Source organism: Grampus griseus, assembly GCF_964374135.1.
Source record: "Grampus griseus genome assembly, chromosome: 20".
In the NCBI taxonomy this organism is placed as follows: domain Eukaryota; kingdom Metazoa; phylum Chordata; class Mammalia; order Artiodactyla; family Delphinidae; genus Grampus; species Grampus griseus.
Window position 1 is genome coordinate 33,295,843 of NC_139014.1, and position 21,890 is coordinate 33,317,732.

The 21,890-nt window shown below is 35.5% G+C and overlaps 1 protein-coding gene across 1 annotated transcript in view; it reads right to left on the reverse strand.

The window, feature by feature from the left end:
* Positions 1 to 21,890, reverse strand: part of STXBP4 (syntaxin binding protein 4) — a 170,213-nt gene that overhangs the window by 69,761 nt on the left and 78,562 nt on the right. Inside the window, exon 12 of the mRNA XM_082678958.1 lies at positions 2,845 to 3,021. Coding sequence (XP_082535084.1) covers positions 2,845 to 3,021 — 177 coding nt within the window. The remainder of the gene's footprint in view (positions 1 to 2,844; positions 3,022 to 21,890) is intronic.

Here is a 21,890-nt window from a genome sequence, read left to right on the forward strand (position 1 = left end):
GAAAGACACATGAGAGAAAAGACTGAAAAGTGTGATTACTTGAAAATAACACCTGTTCATTTCACCAGAGGGTGAAAAGGTAAGCTATAAATTCCAGAGAGGATTTTTACAACATAAAATATAAGATAGGTTAGTAACCAGAACATACAAACAATCACTACATGTGAATATAAAAAAGACAAATAACCCAGTGGAAAATGGTTAAAAGATATGAAGAAGCATTTCACATAGAAACACAAATGCCTAATAAGTGCATAAATATTAACTCAACTGACTATCTGGGACAAGGGGCAAAGACCTGGTTTATTGCATTTGGGGGTGTAAATAACCCCACCATGGCTGATTTCAAGCTAACAACATGATGTGTTGAACATGCAGTTAAGAAGAAATGCACACAGTCAGCTCTCATAAACTAGTACCAGCTGGTCCCAGCACATCAGTAGCTCAAAATCATTAGAGAAATTCAAATTAAACCACAATGAGATACACTTATTACACCTAACAGTTTGATAAAAATTAAAAGTAAAAGAAAGCAAGCATCAGCAAGTATTTGGGGTAAACGGTAATTCTCATTCATTACTGTTGGGAGTAAAATTGGTTCAAACACTTTCAAAAACAATTAGGAATTGCCTAATTGTAATTAGTAAAGTTGATCATACAATCACCATTCAACCTAGCAATTCCACTCCAAGATATGAACCCAAGAGAACTGTTACACATGTGGAGCAGGATATATGTACAAAACTGTTTTCAGCAACATTGTTCATAACAGAAGAAAACTGAAACGATTGGACTGTCCATCAAATACAGAATGGACAAATATACTGTAATATATCCACTCAATGGAGTACAAAAAAGCAATGAAAAGACATGAACTAGCTATAAACTTCAAATAGATGAATCACAAAAACAAAATTTTGAGTGAAAAACCAAGTTGGAACAATAAAAGTAGTATATTTCTATTTACATAAAGTTGACAAACAGGCAAAATTAAACAACATATTGTTAAGGGATATATACATGGGTAGTAAAATTATCAAGAAAATGTTTAACACTAAATCCAGGAAAGTGGTTTGTTTACCTATGAGGGTGAGGGAGGGGGATGCAATTGGAAAGGGATATTGTGGGTCTTCGAAGGTACTGGTAAAGTTTTATTTCTTAAGCTGAAGGTGAAAAAAAAAAGGGAAATAAGTAAATATAGAGATAATATAAGGGAAAACTTGTAAGAAAAATAATATTGTTACAAAAAGAATATGCCTTAAAAATGAATATTGAATCTGAATCCTGTAATATCTTGGTCAGTGTCTCTTCAAGCAATCTCAAACAATTAAAAACAAATTTCCTTCTATTTCTCCACTGGTATTGGGTTTGGAAAATGTTAAGATGCTCATGTATAACATCTCCTCTTTGGGAAAAAAAAAAAAGATTATCTTCAGAGACAGGTTAATGGTTTAGTTTAGGATTTTGTTAAGAGGAATGGCATGAGACACCATTATGCTAAAAAAGAGAAGAACTGAATTAATTATATTACTACACGACTTAGGACAAAAACGTTTCTCAGCTAGGAGCTGGAAGAAAGAATAGCAAATAACTTATGCTTTTAAAAAAATGAATAAATTCATGTGAACTCCTTGAATGTTATATTATTTAAAAAGTATTTTTAAAGACTTGATTATCCCTCCAAAAGTAAATCAAGTTATTATTAAAAAAAAGTACTTTTAGTGTTTTGAAAATTCCCAAAATATTTTCAGAATCATGTTAAAGTTACTCACATGAAATAAGCACATATCTCTGATTTCAGAATGGAAACACTGGGTCAAGAATAATAAATACAAGTAATATTCCTAAGTATTTCTGCTGTCTCAAGTAATGTTTTCCCCTTGGCCTTGTGGTATTATCAAAGGGTGACAGGAATGTCAACCTTCTTTTGGGATTGGTTTAAATGGACAGATGTGAGAAATATATTAGCGATTCTTAAGAGCTAACCGAAGAAAATTTCAGATTTTCTTCTGTATTTTGCTTTTCTAAAACTGGTTTCATTTCTACTTGGTATATTTAAAGTATTTAACTCTTTTATGTTTAAATAAATACACACAAATTTTTCAAACTTGTTTTATGTTCTCTTGAAAGATGACTGTATTAGAGAGATATAAACACTATGGTTATAAATGAACTCTATGAAGTTATAAAATATCTATTTCAATTTATTTAATTTTCTACCTTACTTCAGTGAAGTAAAAATGTCTGTTACAGTTTTTGAAGACCATTCAATGAGTGCAGTATGTCTTAAAAAATCACATAATGAAAAAATTCACATTAAAAAAAGTTCACATTGCCTTCTGGAAGGCATTCAGTATTTCACTATTGAAATTGGAGTCTGCTAAATTCAAACTCAAGTTTCTTTCTATTAATTATCTTGGGCCTTGGGCAAAAAATTCTTTAACTTTCACACTTCCTTGAGTGCTCTAATCAAAGAGCAAACCCCATCCCTAGACTCTCCTCCTCCCATCCCCACAGGACAAATTAGCAAGTTTAGGAAAAAGGAGGAAACCAATGTAATCAATTAAATGTTAAATAGTTCCAGGACTCAGTGCCTGAGCTGTACAATGTTGACCAATGACTTGAATAAACTTGGGCACATACTTTTGCATCCCAAAGCTATCTGGATAAACGGAGGCTCATAACCTTCACATTACCCCCATCATGACACATCATCCTATCACTGAATTATAGAAGACAAACACTGACCTAGTTTAGAAGTGCAGATGAAAAGAAAATGAAAACAGGATACATGACAACGGCAAGGAAACCATGGTAACTAGAAGAGAGAACTGTTTTGCTTACTTTATTTTGGTCAGAATAATCAGCAAGCTGAGCCTTCAGCTCTGTAATCTCGGCCTCTAACAGACGGATCACTTCTTCATAATCCATTTCCATTCCGTGTGCCTGTCTCTGTGCAGCTTCGGCAAGATGAAGCCGACTTCGCAGGGCTCTTGTTTCTTCGACCACAGCTTTGGCTTCCTAAAAATTTCAAAACATAATGTCATTGAAAAAAAAAACATGTAAAAACAATTCAGTGGTTTAAACAAAATATTTTCCTCCTTCCTGGAAGTTCTAATTCTAAAAGTGAATCAATTATACATATGTTTCTCACATCTCAATTTGAAAATTAATATTCACATTATTTTATTGTACAGAGTAGCTGCCTGACCTTACTTTTCCTTTCTTGATTTCTTAGAAAACTTTCAGTATGGAATCTCCAACTTCACACATCTAGCATAGAATTTTGAAAATAAGAGAAACAAAGGAGAATTGAAAGTGGAAAATAGAAGATTAAGAATTAGCTGAAAAGATAAAAAGAGTAGGCTTCTACAAAAGTCAAGCAGGTGGTAGGCTCATGTTCTAGGAAGGCTCTTGCAGCTTCATCAGATACTGCTGAGAGATTTATAGTGTTGAGGGCTTCTCCGTGGTCCAAGTGCCAGGAGCCAAAGCTTATTCCTAGACATCAGTCTAACTGCTACTTCTCCATTTTGATTTAAGCCAAAAGGTAGAATTCAGTAGCAAAATATACAGCTATTTCTATGGGATGCAATGTTCACAATACATTTATTAACCACATGTTACATTTCAGGTAATTCATGCGTCTTCTCCCATTTAACATTTAGAACAACACTGAGGGAAAGGCATTATTAAAAACCATTTTATACATAATCAAACAGAGGCTCGGAGAGGTTACATATCCTATCCAAGGACACATACTAGTGCCAGAATTTAAACCCAGGTTTACCTGACTCCAACATTAATGTTCTTTTCACCATTTTATTCCACGGCTAGATGACAAACAAACACAAAAACAAAACAAAACTATATAATAGCTACATTCTCCACCTTAGGAAGAGGACGGTGTGGGCAAAACCACTTGCTCTCTCAAAAATGTGTGGTGTTGGGTCAATAACAGTCCCCCAGGACACCAATATAATTTAATATGGCACTTGTTACAATGTAAACAGCTTCTTTTTCTTCACTTGATGCAGAAATCTCTTTTCTCTGCAATGGAACTTTCTGCTACAATTGCCATGGCTAATATTCAACTGTGGCTATTTTAATTTTCTGGGAGCTATTATAGGATACTTGCTTTAGTTTGAGCCTAAGGGACGGTTAGAAGTATTTTTACTATAGGACATATATATATATATATATTTTTTTTTGTGGTACGCGGGCCTCTCACTGTTGTGGCCTCTCCCGTTGCGGAGCACAGCCTCCGGATGCGCAGGCTCTGCGGCCATGGCTCACGGGCCTAGCTGCTCCGCGGCATGTGGGATCTTCCCAGACCGGGGCACGAACCCGTGTCCCCTGCATTGGCAGGCGGACTCTCAACCACTGCGCCACCAGGGAAGCCCTAGGACATATTTTTAAGGGTCAATTTTTCATTCATACATTCAATAACTATTAAGTACTTATTATGTGCCAGTTTCTGTTTCAGGTACTGAGGACAGAGCACCTAACAAAATAGACAAAAAGTCCTCCTTTTGTCCCCCAGAATTTACAATCTATTGAAAGTTTGGGAAGATAGACAGCAAATTAGGGATAATCAATGACGATCTCATTGAGAAGACATTTAATTAGAGAACTGCAGGAAGGATGGAGCCATGAAAGTTTTCCAAGGAGGAACTTTCTGGGCAGAGAGAACAATTTGTACAAAGGTCCTGAGACAGGATTGTGCCTTGCATCTTCAGAGAACAGCAAGGAAGCCAGTGTGGCAGAAGTAGACGGTAGTAGGGGACAGGAAGAAGGGAATAGTAGGAAATGAGGGCAAAGTGGTCACAGGTTTGGGCAGGGATGGTGTTGGCATGGAGTTGCAGATCTCGAGAGGCTTTGGAGGCCACTGAGAGGACTTTAGTTTTACTCAGGGTGAGAGGGGAAGTGACTGGAGAGTTCTGAGCAGAGACGTGGTATGCTCTGACTTAAATTTTATGTGGGTTACTTTCACTGCTGTGTTGAGAGCAGACAACTCATCACAGGAGTAGGCAAGGGTGTAATAGGGAGAAGAGGAATGGGATAGGCAAGCTACAGTTACTTTAGCTTAGACAGGGTGACAGTGGTGGAGATGGTGTGAAGTGGTGAGATTCTAAATGTAGTCGGAGGGCTTCCCTGGTGGCACAGTGGTTAAGAATCCTCCTGCCAATGCAGGGGACTTGGGTTTGAGCTCTGGTCCGGGAAAATCCCACATGCCGCGGAACAGCTAAGCCCATGCGCCACAACTACAAGCCTGCGCTCTAGAGCCCGCAAGCCACAACTACTGAGCCCATGTGCCACAACTACTGAAGCCCGTGTGCCTAGAGCCTGTGCTCTGCAACAAGAGAAGCCACCGCAATGAGAAGCTCACGCACCACAACGAAGAGTAGCCCCTGCTCACCTCAACTAAAGAAAACCCGTGCACAGCAATGAAGACCCAATGCAGCCAAAACCACATAAATAAATAAATAAATTTATAAAAATAAAAGAAATAAATGTAGTTTGAAAATAGAGCTAACAGGAGAGTTCTTCATCATTAACAACTTTTACTTAGCACTTACTGCATCCAGACAATCATATTATGTGATAAAAAATACAAAGGGGGTAAAAGACACTTTCCCTTTTTTGGCTCAGCTTAGAACAGAAGGTATGACTTAGATAAGTGGAGGAAGAGAGTAGGACATATTAGACAAATGAACAGTGTGAACAAAGGAAGAGGGAAAATTAGGAATCTGAATGAGGTACATTTGAGAAATGACAAATTTTGAAATAGATCAACTTTGACTGGAGTAGATGCTTCCTCTAGGGGCACAATGGATAAAAAAAGATTGTGGAGAGGGAGGGAAAGGGCTGGGCTCTGGTAGAAATGGCGTGATAGGCAAAGGTGCTTGGATCTGGGGAAGGCTTGAAACCTTCTGAGCAGAAATTGATATGAGAACACAGTGGTTTAGAAAGCTAGATCTGGCAGCAGCTGCAGGATGGAGACATGGCCAACCAACTGCCTATTGTACCCTTGACTCAAATAACTTTGCTTCCTTATTTTTAAAAGTAATTGTCTTGTAATAAAAGGTACTTTTAGAAAGAAATATCTAAGGAAATAAAAGGACATTTACCTAACTACCACATCAGTCAGTTCAGCCCAGGTGATCAAGGGTCACCAGTGTCAGCGCAGGATCAACTTCACATTAGACTGTGCATACAGGAGGTAATGGCTTAGTATGTGTTGACAGAGCTCTAGATGTTTGACATGGATCAACTCAGATAATCCACCTAATGCTGTGAGAGGTATGTCTATTATTATCCTCATTTAATAGATAGGAAACTGAAACGTTAGGGAGCTTGCTCAGAATCGCAAACTTAGTAAGTGGCTGAGCTGGGATTTGAACCCAGGCAGTATAGTTACAAAGTTTGAGCTCTTGGCTACCAACTACAGAAAATGTTAAAAAACCAAATCACTTGTAGATGACAATATCATCAGTGTCCAGCCCTGCATGAGCTTTTAGGATGTGGTCATTACAATAAACTCAAACACATTCGAGGCTGCTACACTGTTGCCCATTTTCCATTCACTCAGGCTAGGAAAAAAAATATTGCTACTGAAGAGAAAGGGAGGGACAGAGAATTCTCCATAGCTGCAATAAAGAATAACTAATTTGGTGATTTGTCTCCTTCACACTCGCTTCATGCAGTTTTTATTCTTCTATAAAAACAGCACTTTTATTTTTGTTCAAAGAATACTAGTTAATTAAAAGAAGAATCTGGATGGAATTTATATAGCCATTATAGTGCACTGATGGCAATATGGTGTGAAAGGCAGTTGGGTGGTAAAAGATGCAGAGGTTTTGATGCTGAATAAATTCATGCTATTTCTTTAGTAAACGTATAATTGTCAGGTTGGTAAATGTGACCCCTTAGCAAAGTTCTAGCCCAATTCCCACCGAACGGCTGTTTAAAAGATTAGTGCATTGAAATGACTACTCTTAGAGGAAGCAGTAAAGAGAAGATAGCAGCAGTGTGCCGTACTTAGCAATACAGGATCACATAATCCATTTTTTCTTTTCCTCCTGGGCTGTCTTCTAATAACTGTAAAGCCTCCTATGTCAGTAACAATTGAGCCAGAATTTTCCCAGTACCTTACCATGAGCCTGAAATCCCATCAGGGTAAATGCGGCAGCCAGTTCACTGATTTACTTTGTATTAGGTACAGATTAATTCATTTTAGAAAGTTAGGAAATAAGAGAAACTAAGATGTAATAGTAAATAGAAAAATCAACGTAAGCATTATGCTTTTTAATACTAAGCAGTACAAACAAATGCACTAGAAGGGAATCATGAATTATGAAGGCAGATCTCTGACTTAACTTTCTTTCAGTGACACTGAGGAAATGCCTTCAACTCACACTGTCTTATTGTAAAATCAGGATTTTCCACCTCACAATTTCACAATGAACCTTCAGGGAAGATCAGACCACATTCTTCTTTGAAAATATAGTTCAAACAAATGAAAATCTTTGTAGGCTACAAATACTTTGAAGTTAGCTATGTGATTGTGTTGAAACAAAGGGCAGTATAAACTCAAAGGGGAGCATAAGCTCAAACAAAAGACAATATATTATCTGTTTTTCCACATATAGCACTTTTTCCCCCTTAAGGCATTAACATGATATTGAATTAAAAATATGGGCGTTTGATGAGATATACCTCAGAATCTTAGATATGTGATTTTTTTTCATTTTCTGGCTCTGTAATTCTCCAAGACTCTGTTCATTTGTACAACGGTAAATAACAACACCTACTTTATAAGATCAAAACAACTGTCACAATAGGGTTAAAGAAACCACTACAGTTCTTGGTACAGTTTTTTTTCCTGTTCATCTTTACTGCTTTTGAAATATATTCATAATCACCAATGTGATTAGAGGGCTAGACTACATCAAATGATTGAAGGCTTTCTTGAGGCACTGAAATAGTTGTTCGGAAATATAATGTGCACATGTCTTTTTTAATGTTAGCAACAATTATGTAAAACCTTTCCTCCTCTAGTTGTGAGTTTTTAACGGCTCCCTAAAGTAGAAGGAAAAAGCACTAACTGCAGTTGCTCATTTGTAATTAGGTAGTACATCCACATCACTAAACTTAGAAGTTCTGTAATTTTTAAGCTAATCAGTAAATCTTTCAAAATGTCAATGGTTGACAGGAGAAAAAGGAGACTGCAAAGAGATATATGTTTTAGTGTAATGTAACTTATGCTACCAAGCCCAAAAGAATACTTCTCTTATCAGCTTCCTACATCCACTCATTGGAAAACCCTTCTTGGTCTTGGTCCCATTACAGCTTGTGAAAAAGATTAAGGGTTACTGCAGGAAGAGGGCTGTTGAAGGAAAGCGTTTAAAAGCAAGTTATATCTAGTTTCCTTAACTTATGTGTCAAATTTATTAAAATATGTTTCATATTCCTCTCAATGGATGATCACAAAGTAATTTGCTAGATGTTCACAAAATGAACCTACAACTCATCCCTTAACCACGATGCACTTGGAGGAGAAAATGAATTCACAGAACTTTATATACGTCTCTGATATGTGCTCTCTCCTTTCCCTTTCTTTATGCCTTCTCCGTGCATACATCCATCCCACTACTCCACCTCCATACCTAACCAGTTAATAAGCACCTGTCAATTCTTCATTGATGATGTATTTGTACCATTCCTTAATATCCATTCTCACCATCATGTTACTGTTCATGTCTTTAACACCTCGCACTTAGGTACTATGAAAATCACAAAAGTAATCACTCTGCCTACTGTGTTCTTCACTATAATGTATTCTGCATACTTCTGAAGGATCAGTTTTCCTGAAATACTGCTTAGGTAACAAACCTAAGGTAACTAGAGAAAATGTTGCTTAGGTAAGTACATGGTACATGATAAATACATCCTCAACCTCCATACTTCAAGGTTCTCCACTATTTGTTCCAAATCAACCTTTCCAGTTTTAGCACATTTGACTCTCTTACAGGACTACCATATCCAAGTACATTCACTTACCAAATTTCCCAGACTAAACTCTCCCACCTCCAAGATGCTTTTGAGCACATTATTCCTTCCACTAGGTGAATGCACTTTTCCTCTTTTTTCTTCATCCAGTTCTCATCTATCCTTCAAAATCTACTTCAGATTTTACCTCCTCTAATCTTTCCAAACCACATAAGCTTACAATGATGTCCCCTCCTTTTATTCTTAATAATATCTGTTGTCTTTAATTAATCACATACTACTTAATATCTCCTATGGCTATGTTGAACTGTCATTAAAATAGTATTTTACTCCCCAACTTTCTAATGTCAAAAGGTCTTGACTGCCCAAACTAGAACACAAGCTGTCTGAGAGTAAAACCCTATCTGATATTAACAGGTGCTCCATTCAGCATAAATATGAGATATAACTGAGTGGACAAACAGTGAAAATGACTATTTTGTTTTTCATATATAATAATTGCCTTAGAGAACTTTATTAGGTAAGAAGTTTTCACAGGAAGGTTTCAATTTTATGGGAATATTTGAGAAATGTATTTCATTTAAATAATTACAGTAAGAACCATAAGCCATGCTATGAAAAATACCACATAATGAAAAGCAAATCATTTCATTACACTCTCTTTATATATAAACAAAATCCTTTTAAAGTATTTATCAAGTAAATGAGATTACATCTAAACCATGTGGAATGAAGACTACCAAGGTCGAAAAAGGACAGATAGCTACACTTTATTTGTGTTTGACAATTTTATTTCTTGCTTTTTCATTAAATAGATTTAAAAATTTAAAGATTTAAAAATTATGCATGCTAGTTTATATTTCTCTAAAATTTACAATTTTCCACCATAAGTTTATATAATAAATACATGCTCCCAAGGACTATATAATCTTGAAAGTCCATTCCAATCCCACCCATATCCCTGATTCTGTGATTTGTGTGGTGACACTCCTTTGTAAAGTAAAAATGATAGATATGTGTCAATCCAAGAAACAAAGATTTTCTTTACTTTGTATGAAAAAGCAAAATCCTAACTTTGCAAAGGAAGACTTGGTTAAGCTTTCTGGAGGAAAAGCAGGTCAATCAAATTATAATTATCTCTAATTAACCCTCCCAAGAGCTGTCAACTTCTTTACCTGCAGCTGCCTCATCCTCCAAAAGGTGCAAAATTGAATTCTGCCTCTGAACATCAAAGCAAATCAAAGAAACAATGTTCAATCTCTGTTTATAAACAGAAATCCCTAATCAAAGACAGACACACAAGTACATCTATCTAATAAATTTTACCATGTGAACTTTGTTCAAAATATAAATTAGTTAAAACTCTGTTTTGACAATACATTTAACCCTGAACACATATTTTCCGGTTTAGTGATGGTTGACATAAAAGAAAAAACTATTTTCCTACTTCTCCAGTTCTGGTTACAAATGTACCAAAAGAGAACATTTACAGTATTAGAAATTCCTTTCATAATCAGAATTTATATCTTGTTCATTGAAACCTAGTACCGCTCAAAGGCTACTTTTGTAGCTATCAAATATTTAGAATTCATCTGAAGTTTGGAGTTTAAAAACAGAAATTTAGTCCTTCCAAATTAACTTTTAGAGAATCCAGTTAGAAAAAAATTTTTATCAAATTTTGTTTGTTTTGATGGCACTTGACCAAGAGTTCCAAATTTGAATCTAGATATAATAAGATCTAAATAATAAATAAGATTCTTAAATTGATTTGGAAGAAAAAAAATCAGTGAGAACTGGTAAGCAAATTCTGAAAAACAACAATAAGAAGGAAAAAAAGAAAGAAAGAAAACAAATAACGTGGGACATGGCCCAAGAATTTAAGGCATATATAAACTACAAAAGTTGGTGCTAGCCAAAGAAGAGTTAGATAAAACATTCATTCGCCCAATATTTATTAACAAAGCAACTGGAAAGATTAGATAGCCCAAACAGACCCCTAGATTATATGAGAATTTAATTTATGGTAATGGAGATACCACATAACAATGAGTGGTTGTGACAACAAACTATTTGGAAAAAAAGTGTAAAGTGTAGACACTCATCTCATACCATATACCAAACAGAGTAATTTCTTAGGTGGGCTAAACAAAAACAGAGATGGGAGGAAAACCAGGTAAATATGTATCTGAAATTGCTAGAAATGAAATTTTTTAAAGTTAAAAAAAAGGGGGGGAGAAATCACAAAGAAAAAGATAGATTTGACAATACAAAAACACCTGTGTTTAAAAACTTTTAAAAAATTAGAAAGACAATTTGTATATAGGGGAAAATATTTGCAACAGATTTGGTAGATATAGGGTCAATAACTACAATGTAAAGAGATCTTATAAAATCATGTGGGGAAAGTGGGAAAACAGTTATTGATTAAGAATAGAAGTGAAGAAGAAAAAGCAAGAGTGGGAAGGGGATACAAATGACATAAGGGGCATATATGGTCAGGAGTGGCAGAATGTCATGAGCAATCATATCAGGAAATCAGCTGCCTTGAATATGAAGAATTGTGATGGAAGTCACAATTTTATTTGAAACCCATGGTCATAGACAATCTTTGCTATCTAATGCGGATGACAATGAATCAAAGTACGTACAATATTTTCAAATAGGGTGATTTATTTATGTAAGGTTAGGTAGGACTAGAGAAGTCTTGTTTTAGTTCTAAAGTAGTTTGTGAATAAATCATTTAACACAATGTCATGAGTCACACAGCAAAGTAAGAGTACTGAAAGTGTTTCTCACAGGTTAAACTGCCAAGACAGGAGTTTTATAGTATCAACTGCCTTATCACTACTTCCTCCTTGGGTAAAATTTACTAGTTTGTCAGCCAAGTTAATATATATTGCTCTTACATTAAGAAACATAAAATGTTTGGCATCTGCATAGATGTTTAAAATATACCCTGGAAAGGTGCTCTCTTAGCAACTGACTTATGGAATTTTACAGATTTATATTTGCTTGTTTTGGGTTAAATAAGGAAAATTATAGGGAGTAATGCCTACTTTGGTATACAATCACGTCTCTGACAACTCACCACCGATAGGGCACCTATTCTGAAGTGCTTTCTAGGAAGTGATGGTTTTCCTCTATTTTTCGTTTTTCTTACTAGATTGAGAGCTCCTTGTAAAAAGTATATCTAGCTTTCACAGTGCATTCACACAAAACGAGCATTAAATAAAAGAAGCTGAAACATCTCCCTTGCCAAGTTGCCCTTATAAGTTACCGCAGGCATGTGTGAAACAACTGATGAAAGAATGCTGAATGTGGTCCCTGAACAGCCAGAAAATAAGTGGCTCACAGTATGGAAACCAGAACCCTAACATCAGTTCTAACTAAGACGACTGATATAGAATATACTGTAATCAAATTGAACTGAAAGGTTTCTATGAAGAATAAGATCACTTTCCTCCCAAACTTCTCTAACATTGAAAATTCTGTGAGTCTAGTTAATCTAACACAATTAAAACAGTTCTATAGTATCAATAGGGTAATAAAATTTCTCTCAGAATTCTTAAAATAGTAAGAACTTTTCTACATTAAAAAGAAACAACTATTTGGAAATGGGTATCTGAAATAGACATCTTTGTTTGCCAAAGGTAGTTTAGAATGCTACATTCACCTCCAGTGAATCTCTAGATAATGGCTGCTGTCTGCAAATAGGAATGACAACTGGGCTGTCTTCGTGTTCCTTTTCCAAGCAAGCTGTCTTTAACTAAGGCAGTTACTTGGGCAAAATTTAACATTGGAGAATACACGGGTCATTTTTTTGATTCTCATAAAGGGAATTAAAGTTGAAAAATAAATCCAACCAAGTTTGTTTAACAAGTTTCTCCACTCAGATTGCTATCATTGTAGGAGCTTTATAATCTTTTTTCTCAAAGAGGGTGCTTTTTTGTTTGTTTTATTTGCTTTTTAAAAATCATTTTAAGATCATTGTAGACTACACATGGTTGTAAGAAATAATACAGAGAGGTTTCCTGTACTCTTCACTCAGTCTCCTCCAATGGTTATATCTTTCGTTAGTATAGTAGAATATCACAACCAGGAAATTTCATTGATATGATCCACCAACCTTAATCAGGTTTCACCAGTTTTATAAGCACTCAGCAATAAAAAGGAACAACATAAATACACAAAACAACCTGGATGGATTCCAGGGGAAGGATGTTGAATGAAAAAAGCCAATCCCCAAAAGTGACATATTGTATGATAACACTTATATAACATGCTTGGAAAGACAAAATTATAGATACAGAGAACAGATTAGTGGTTGCTAGATGTTAAGAGATGGGGCATGGAAGGAGGTGGCTGAGACTATAACAGAGTAGCAGGAGGGATCCTTGCTAAAAGAGAGTTTTTAATAGAAAATACAGGTTGACATTCTGAGGTTACAAGTGACCATCTGAAATGGGAACACAGGAATATTTTACTACAGTCCCCTTTCAGAACACAAAAAAACCTGACAAATACATGTATTTTTCTTTTTTTTTTCCTCTAGAGATGAGATTGGCATCTTGGAATATCTACTAGTTCCATACAGAGCTATTGTAAAAAGTTCAGATCACTAAAGAAGAATAAAAGGGGTGTAAGAACTCATATCAATTCTAAAAATTAGAGGTTTTACTGTTTCTTTAATAAATGCACAAAATTAACAAATCTCTTCAAGTGTGAAAATGTGAATATTCTTTAGTAATCACATATTATTCTTCCTTTTAGAGATATATTTAATCTGTTCTTAAAGTTTCCGTTGTTGCTTAATCCATAAACCAAAATAGTGCACATGCCAGCTGTTCCAGCTGTATCTAAGTTCATGCTCAACTGTCCACAGAGAATCCTGTGCTGATCTGACCTCGTTTCAGCCTCGGGACTTCACGCCCTCCTAAGGCGTTCAACCCAACCTTTACACAGGTGAGGCCAACTACAACTGGGCTTATCTGAACTTGGAGAAATTTCCCGTGTTTCTTTAGGGCAGAGACTGGTTTAGACAAGCTAAATATTTTGGGTTTGGACTGTTCACCAATTCATTGCTGCCTTAGGTCATAACACTGTGCTGAAAGAAACTTTAAAAACAACTTGTATGAGAGTAGGCTTTAGAAAGCTGTTGATCAAAGGAAGTTGCTAGAAAAATGGCCCATGCCTGTTAAAAGTTGTTAGAACTTGAAGAAAAAATAACAAGCAGTATATATAATTTCATGGGAAACTGTGCTCATGATTTTAAACAGTTAGTTTGGATTATTCTGTAAGGCATGAAAACTCATCAAAAATACTTAGATTTTAGAGAATAGTACCACCAATTCTTTACAAAACAGTGAGTAAAGTATTATGGTCACAACCAGGCCATCCCTGGTTGAAAAAAATACAAATGTACCTGATCCTTCTAGTGGAAAAGGATCCCTTCACAGCTTGTTCTTTCATTCTTTTAATTTCTTCCTTCCCTTGCTCTCCCTTCCTTTTCCCCATTCTTCCTGTCTCCCTCTCTTTAGTTCTTCATTGCTTTCTTTTTGGGTCATTACACTAAATAAAGGTAAATTAATTTCCATAATTTAAAATAGGTATTGTACCTTCAAAAGGAGAGATTATTCTGCTTTTAGGATCAGGTCTCACAATAATTAAATTAAAAGTTTTAAATGAACAAAGGATATCAAATTGTGCTCTCTTCTCCTTTGGAAGCAACTGGAAACAGCACTGTAAAATAAATTGAAAGTCAATCTAATGATGTTTTAATAATTAGGTTACCTATGTATTTAAAGGATTTATATGGCATAATTATTAGTACTGTACTGATTTCATATCAAGATCTTCAAAAGGATACTAAAAAAGGGGAAAGAAATTTTGCCAAATTTCATACGACTCAAATGACTGGTTTTTAAAAGTTTTTAAGAGAAGAGTTAATCACAATTACTTTGTAATTTTTATTTTTTTTTACATCTTTATTGGAGTATAATGGCTTTACAACGTTATGTTAGTTTCTTCTATACAAAAAAGTGAATCAGCTATGTGTATACATATATCCCCATATCCCCTCCCTCTTGAACCTCCCTCCTACCCTCCCTATCCCACCTCTCTAGGTCGTCACAAAGCATCGAGCTGATCTCCCTGTGCTATGCAGCAGCTTCCTACTAGCCATACATTTTACACTTGGTAGTGTATATATGTCAGTGCTGCTCTCTCACTTCGTCCCAGCTTCCTCCCTACCCTCGTGCCCTCAAGTCCATTCTCTACATCTGTGTCTTTATTCCTGCCCTGCCACTAGGTTCACCAGTACCGTTTTTTTAGATTCCATATATATGTGCTAGCATACAGCATTTGTTTTTCTCTTTCTGGCTTCACTCTGTATGACAGACTCTAGGTCCATCCACCTCATTACATGTATTTGTAATTTTTAAAGACTTGCTAATTAAGAAAAAAGAAATTAATCCTTGGAAAAATGGAGAAGTATTTTCACTAAAGCATAGAAACTCTTTCATTAACAATAAGTCTGAAATCCCCTTAAACCGAATAATAACATTCTACATGAATAAGAGAAGATGAATGGTATGCAAGGTCCATATACTAAAAAAATGGACAGTTTTGGGTTGATTTTGGGTGGCATATTTTTATTGCAAGTGTGTGTTTCTGAAATGAGTAGTTGTGCTAGTATGTATGCACATGTTTGTATACACATATATATTTTAAAAATTATTTTTGCTAAAACTGGAAAATATGCATTAATCTATACTATGAATTAAAACATCTTTACTCTCAATCTCATTTCTCTTGCTTTGTTAATTGCATTATTATAGACTCTCAATCACCAAATTACAAAGCCTCGACCGCTTTTTCTGATTATTACTGAACATGCTATCCCTGTTAAGTCTGGTTGACTTTACCCTCATGGCATCTTTCACACTGACCGCCCTGGTATACTTGGTATAATTCCATTGCCACTACCCAGTTAAATCCTGCATTGCCTGTTATCTGGACTTCTCAAATTTTAAGGTGCATTCATATCACCCAAGGACTTGTTAAATGCAGATTCTATTTCAGTAGGTCTTGGGGTTAAGACCCGAGACCCTGCATTTCTAAGTTCCAGGTGTTGCTGACACTGCTGGTCCTCAACCGCTCTTTGAGTAGCAAGGATGCAGAGTTCTAGACCTGCCCTGTCTAATATGGTAGCCACTAGCTACACGTGGCTATTGAGCACTTGAAATATAGCTAAGTAGGCTGAAGAACTGAATTTTTAATTTAATTTTCTTCAGTTTGCATTTAAATCTAAAAGTTTTTTGTTTTGGTAGAATTGTATTTCACTTTTATCACTGCATCATTTAGGATATTAGTGTTGAACTGTAGTGTTTGTGTCAGGCATGTGAGTCATTTGAGTTGTATACATAAACACATAACTGATCTGGTTACTGTTAATGAATGAATTAATTTCAAAAACTTTTTACACAACAGTGTGCTTATCTGAATATTTTATACAGACAGCATGAGTTACAGTAATACTTGTGTAAATCATGACTGGTAATTAAATTGAAATACTTATTTTTATTAGAATATAGTTAAATTATTTTTGTATTTAAAAAAGTAGGTGAAGGACAAAAACATAACAAGTATAAAATATATAAGAAAGCAATCAGGAATACCAAAAAACTTATCCACAGACAGTGAGAGCTGGAGCATTAGTGGGGTGATGGTGCAGGGACGTCAGAGGGGCTGGAGAACTAGTAGGGGAGTGGGGGGAAGAGTGGTAAGAAATGAGGTCATTGAGGTTAGAGGGGTGTAGGGATGGGGGATAGGACTGGCTTTTATTTTGAGTGAGATGGAAAGTTCTGGAGAGTTCTAACAAGTTTTAAAAGGCTATTTCTGGCTGCTGTGTTCAGATCAGACTGTATGGGGGTGGGGCAAGGGTAAAAGCTGGGTGATCTGGTAGGAAGCTATAATTACAACACAGGCAGAAGATGATGATAGCTTAGACCAGTGATGGAAGTGATAAAAAGTGGCAGAATTCTCCAATTTTTAAAAAGTAGGGCCAACAAGTTAGATGTAGAGTGTGAAGGAAAGACAGGGGTCAGATTATAGGTGGAACAAGTTGATCTTTCTTCTCCTCTTGTCAAGTATCTTCACTGGCAATCCACTGTCTCAAATCTTAGATTGGTATTCAAGTGCCTATATGCTTTGGCCCCAACACAACACCTCCCCACAGCCCCCAAATGTTATTTCCTAATGCTTTCATCTTTCCATGTTTCCCTTATGTTCCTAGGCCTTTAATAATGATAAGATAAAAGAATACAAATCAAAACTATTATTTCTTAGGAACTTACTATATTACTGATCGTTTTAGGCTCTTAAATGCTAAAGAACTAGGAACAAATTATAAGACAGACATTATCATCACATTTTTAGATACAAACATATTAACAAGTAATAGTAAAATTAGCATACAAAAGAGGGCCCATTTTGACTCTCAAGATAAGACTTTCCCTTTCATACCACAATTTTCATGCTGCACCCTCTGCCTGGAATGCTATCCCCTTTCCATGTCTGGTCCACCTTCTCTTTAATAAAAGTCTCCTTATTCCGTCAGACAGAATTAGGTTTTCTTCCTCTAAATCAAATCGTTAAAACAAATCATTTCCACCTCTTTCTCCACACCTAATATTACTTCTTCTATTATTAATAATAATGACCATAATAGTTAACATTTGTTGAGTGCTTACTTCGTGCTATATACATTTATACTATCATATTACCTTACTTTACTAAGTATGCTTGATATTCTAAAGCTTTTAAGATCCAAGCATTTAGGAGAAAACAAAATTTTAAGTAAATGTAGAAAAAACCCTACCCCTTAATTTATTCTACATGTAAAAATTAACAAAGAAGATTTATAAATGTCCACTTTGAGCATTCAAAGAAACACTAAAATGTAAATCGGCCTGGCCATATAAACTGATGCAAGTATTGAAGATACAGAACTAAAAAGGCATATCAATCAAAGTACAAAAAAACTTAATAAAATGGGGGTCTAAAAACTGGACAAAAATAGAGGACTTTTAAACACTTTTAATTTGGAAATAATTTCAAATGTACATAAGGGATACAAGAATAGGAATAGTACAAAGAACATCTTTATATCCTTGGCCCAAATTTACCCAACTCACAGATTCACCCTTTTGCCATGTCCATGAGTGAGAAATAAAGTATTCTTGTAAACCACTGATATTTCAAGGTTGTTGTTACCAAGATTTTGCATGTTCTCAATCTCTCACTTATATACATATGTACACATACATGCATACATATACATATTTATATACACATATGTATATAAATATATATACACACAATTTTTTCTAACCATCTGAGGGCGAGTTACATTGCACTCATCATGGTTCTTTACCCCTACAAACGCTAGTATTTCCTAAGTGTAAGGCTATCTTATACAACCATAGTACAGCTATCAAATTTAAGAAATTTAACATTGAAACAATACTTTTATCTAATCTACCATCTGTATTCCAATTTTGTTAATTGACCCAATAATATCCTTTATAGCATTTTCCCCATTCCAGTGCAGGATCCAGTGTAGGATCAGCTTTTTTTTTAGTTTTCATGTCTCTTTACCCTCTTTTAATCTGCGACCTTCCCTCCCTCTCTCCTTCCTCCCTCCCTCATCCTTTCTCTCTTTCTTTCTTCCTGTCTGTCTTTCTCTCTCCCCTGTCCATCTCTTTCTTATGTCCCTCCCTCCCTCCCTCCCTTCCTTCCTCCCTCCCTCTCTCCCTCCTTCCCTTCCTTTTCATTCTTTTGTTTCTTTATGTCATTGACAGTTCCGAAGAATATAACCCACACCCACACCCCCAACACACACACACCTTTAAAAAAAATAAAGCTGTCCCTCATTTGGGGTTTGTCTGATGCTTCCTCATGGCCAGATTCAGGTTCATACATTCTTAGCCATAATGCTACATAACTGATGTTGCGTCCTTTTCAAGGTATCACATTTGAAGTCATACATGCCCATCTGTTCTTCACTGGTGATATCCATTTTTAGCACCAGTCTAGGAGTTGTCTGATTTCACTACTGTATAATTACTATTTTCCCCTTGCAATTAATAAGCAGTTTATAAAAAGCCACTTTAAAACCATGTAAATATGTAAATGTTCTGCTCTTCATAAAAAAAATGCCCCTTAGATTTAGCATTTTATGATTTGCGTCTGATCCAGCCATTACTGAAACAGATGCAAAATGCTGACTTCCCAAATCTGGCAGCTTCTCTGATAACTGTAGTTATCAGTCAGCACTCAACAGTCTATAATGAGAAAGAGCCCTCAGTTCTCCTCATTAATTAATTCATCTCTTTACTATGGTATGGACTCATGAATCACAATGTTTTCAATGGTTCATTACTGTATTTAATTATTTTGGTGCTCAAGTACTTCCAGATTGGCCAGTGGAAGGCCCTTCAAGCTGGTTCCTTGTGACATGATCCCATCATTTTGGGCATTTCCTTATTTTCTAGCATAAGATGTTTCAGGCTCATTTTGTACTTACCCACCCCTGGCCCTGAAATCAGTCATTTCTCCAAGAAGCCTGGATTCCTATTAGTGGGAAATGGGTACTTAGATATGCTATATGCTCATTGCTATTGGGGTGTCTGCTTCTTGGCTCTTTCAGCTGTCAGAGCTAGGATTATATATATATATATATATATATATATATATATATATATATATATATGTATATACACACACACGTGTGTGTGTATACATACATATATATATGGGCATGTATTATTCATATTCACATACATACATACATACATATATATTTTAGAAATGATGCATTCACAATGATACCTCCAATTCTAGTACATCCACAGGATTCTTTTTTGACTTCCTTCATTCTGCTTTGAATGTCTTTGCTTTTTCATTGAGATTCTGGCTCTCAACAACAATCAACACATTTGCTGAGACCTATATTACATCTTAAAATTGTTTCAGAATGGCTTTGGCCACACTTCTAAAATAACAACAAGACAACAAAACATACTATAAAAGTTCTGGGATTTGTTTGCAATTCTTTTCTAACTCAACCCAACCTGTCAAACACTGAACATAAATACTGTGTTCATACGTTACTGAAATTGATTCTTTCTTTTGTTTTCCTTTGGTATATTTATGGTATTCATTTGACATGCAAATGAATTAATTTATTTCACTTTGCTTGTAGTTTTAAGCTCATTTTCCCTTTCCCATCTTTCCTGATTTCTTTATATATTTTAAAAATATGTAGAATATTAACATGTCCCCCAAAGTAAAAATTACATAAAAAGGTATTCTCAGAGAGGTGTCATTCCCTCCTGCATCTTGTCCACTCTGTGCCCACCCGTGTTGTAGATAACCAATTTCATTGCTGTGTAGTTTATCCTTCCTTTGGTTTTTTTTGTAAAGATAAATAGATACACATGATAATTTCTCTTGTTTATAAATGATAATACTATATATACTCTTTCATCCTTTGCTCTTTTTTACTTGAAAGTATCTCTTGGAAATCACTTTGTACTACTGAGGAGAGATCTTCCTTCTCTCTCCTGCAGCGGCATAGAGCTCCATTGCACGTATGGACCATAGTCCATTCAATCACCTATGCTTAGGAGATGAAGGTAGTTTCCAATATTTCCTAATTACAAATAATATCACAATAAATACTGTGCACATGTATTTTAATATTATTAAAGGTATATCTTCAAGGCAAATTCCTAGCAGTGAGGTTGCCAGGTTGAAGTGTAAATGCATACATAGATTTGTTAGAAATGCCAAATTCTCCTTCATAGCTGCACGCCATTTTGCATTACCACCAGCAATGTATGAGGATGCCTGTTTTGAAACAGCCTCACCAACAGCACACTGTCAAGCTTCTGAATTTTTGCTAATCTGATGGATGAAAAGTTGTACTGGCATATCTAAAAAAAAAAAATAGCTTTGCTGAGGAATAATTTATATATATAATAGTAAAATTTACTAATTTTAGTTATATGGTTTGATAACTTTGCTTAACCCAATGTCACAAAAGTTTCTTCTGGAATTTAAGTTTTAGTTCTTACGTTTAGATCTGTAATCCATTCAGAGTAGTTTTTGAATATGAAATGAGGTAGTGGTTGAGATTCAATTTTTCTCATACTAATATTCCCTTGTTCTAGCACCATGTATTGTAATGAGCAGCTTTTCCTCATTGAATTGTCTGTGAATGTTTTCAAATACCAAGTGACCCCAAGTGAGGGTCAATTTCCACTGGTATCAGATTGCTGTTAGCTCCAGGCTTAAAACACTCGGAACAAGAAATTTAGTTCACATAGTTCCCCGCTTCCCAGAGGAGCAGCTTCTCTGCGTTCATGTTCCAGTTCCTTTGGTTGTTGCTTAGTGTGTAATGTCCAGGTTTTAGAGTTGTTCTCTTGGAAAATGTTCTCTGCAAGTGTCTTGCTCAGTACTAGAAGCTGGAAGTCCTGTCTCAATGTAGATTTAATTGCTATTTCTCTTATTATGAGAAAGACTGAATATCTTTTCATGTTTCATATGACCTTTTTATAACTTTTTGGTGAGTGGTCTGTTCATGTTTTTTACCCATTTTTCTATATAATTTTTGGTTTCATCTAAACTGTTAAAACTTCTGCTTATAATTTGTGTATATGGATGCAATTGAATTTTGCATATTAATTTTTTTTAAAAAATTATTTATTTGGCTGCATTGGGTCTTCGTGGCTGCGTGTGGGCTTTCTCTAGTTGCGGCGAGTGGGGGCTACTCTTCATTGCAGTGCGCGGGTGTCTCATTGCAGTGGCTTCTCTTGTTG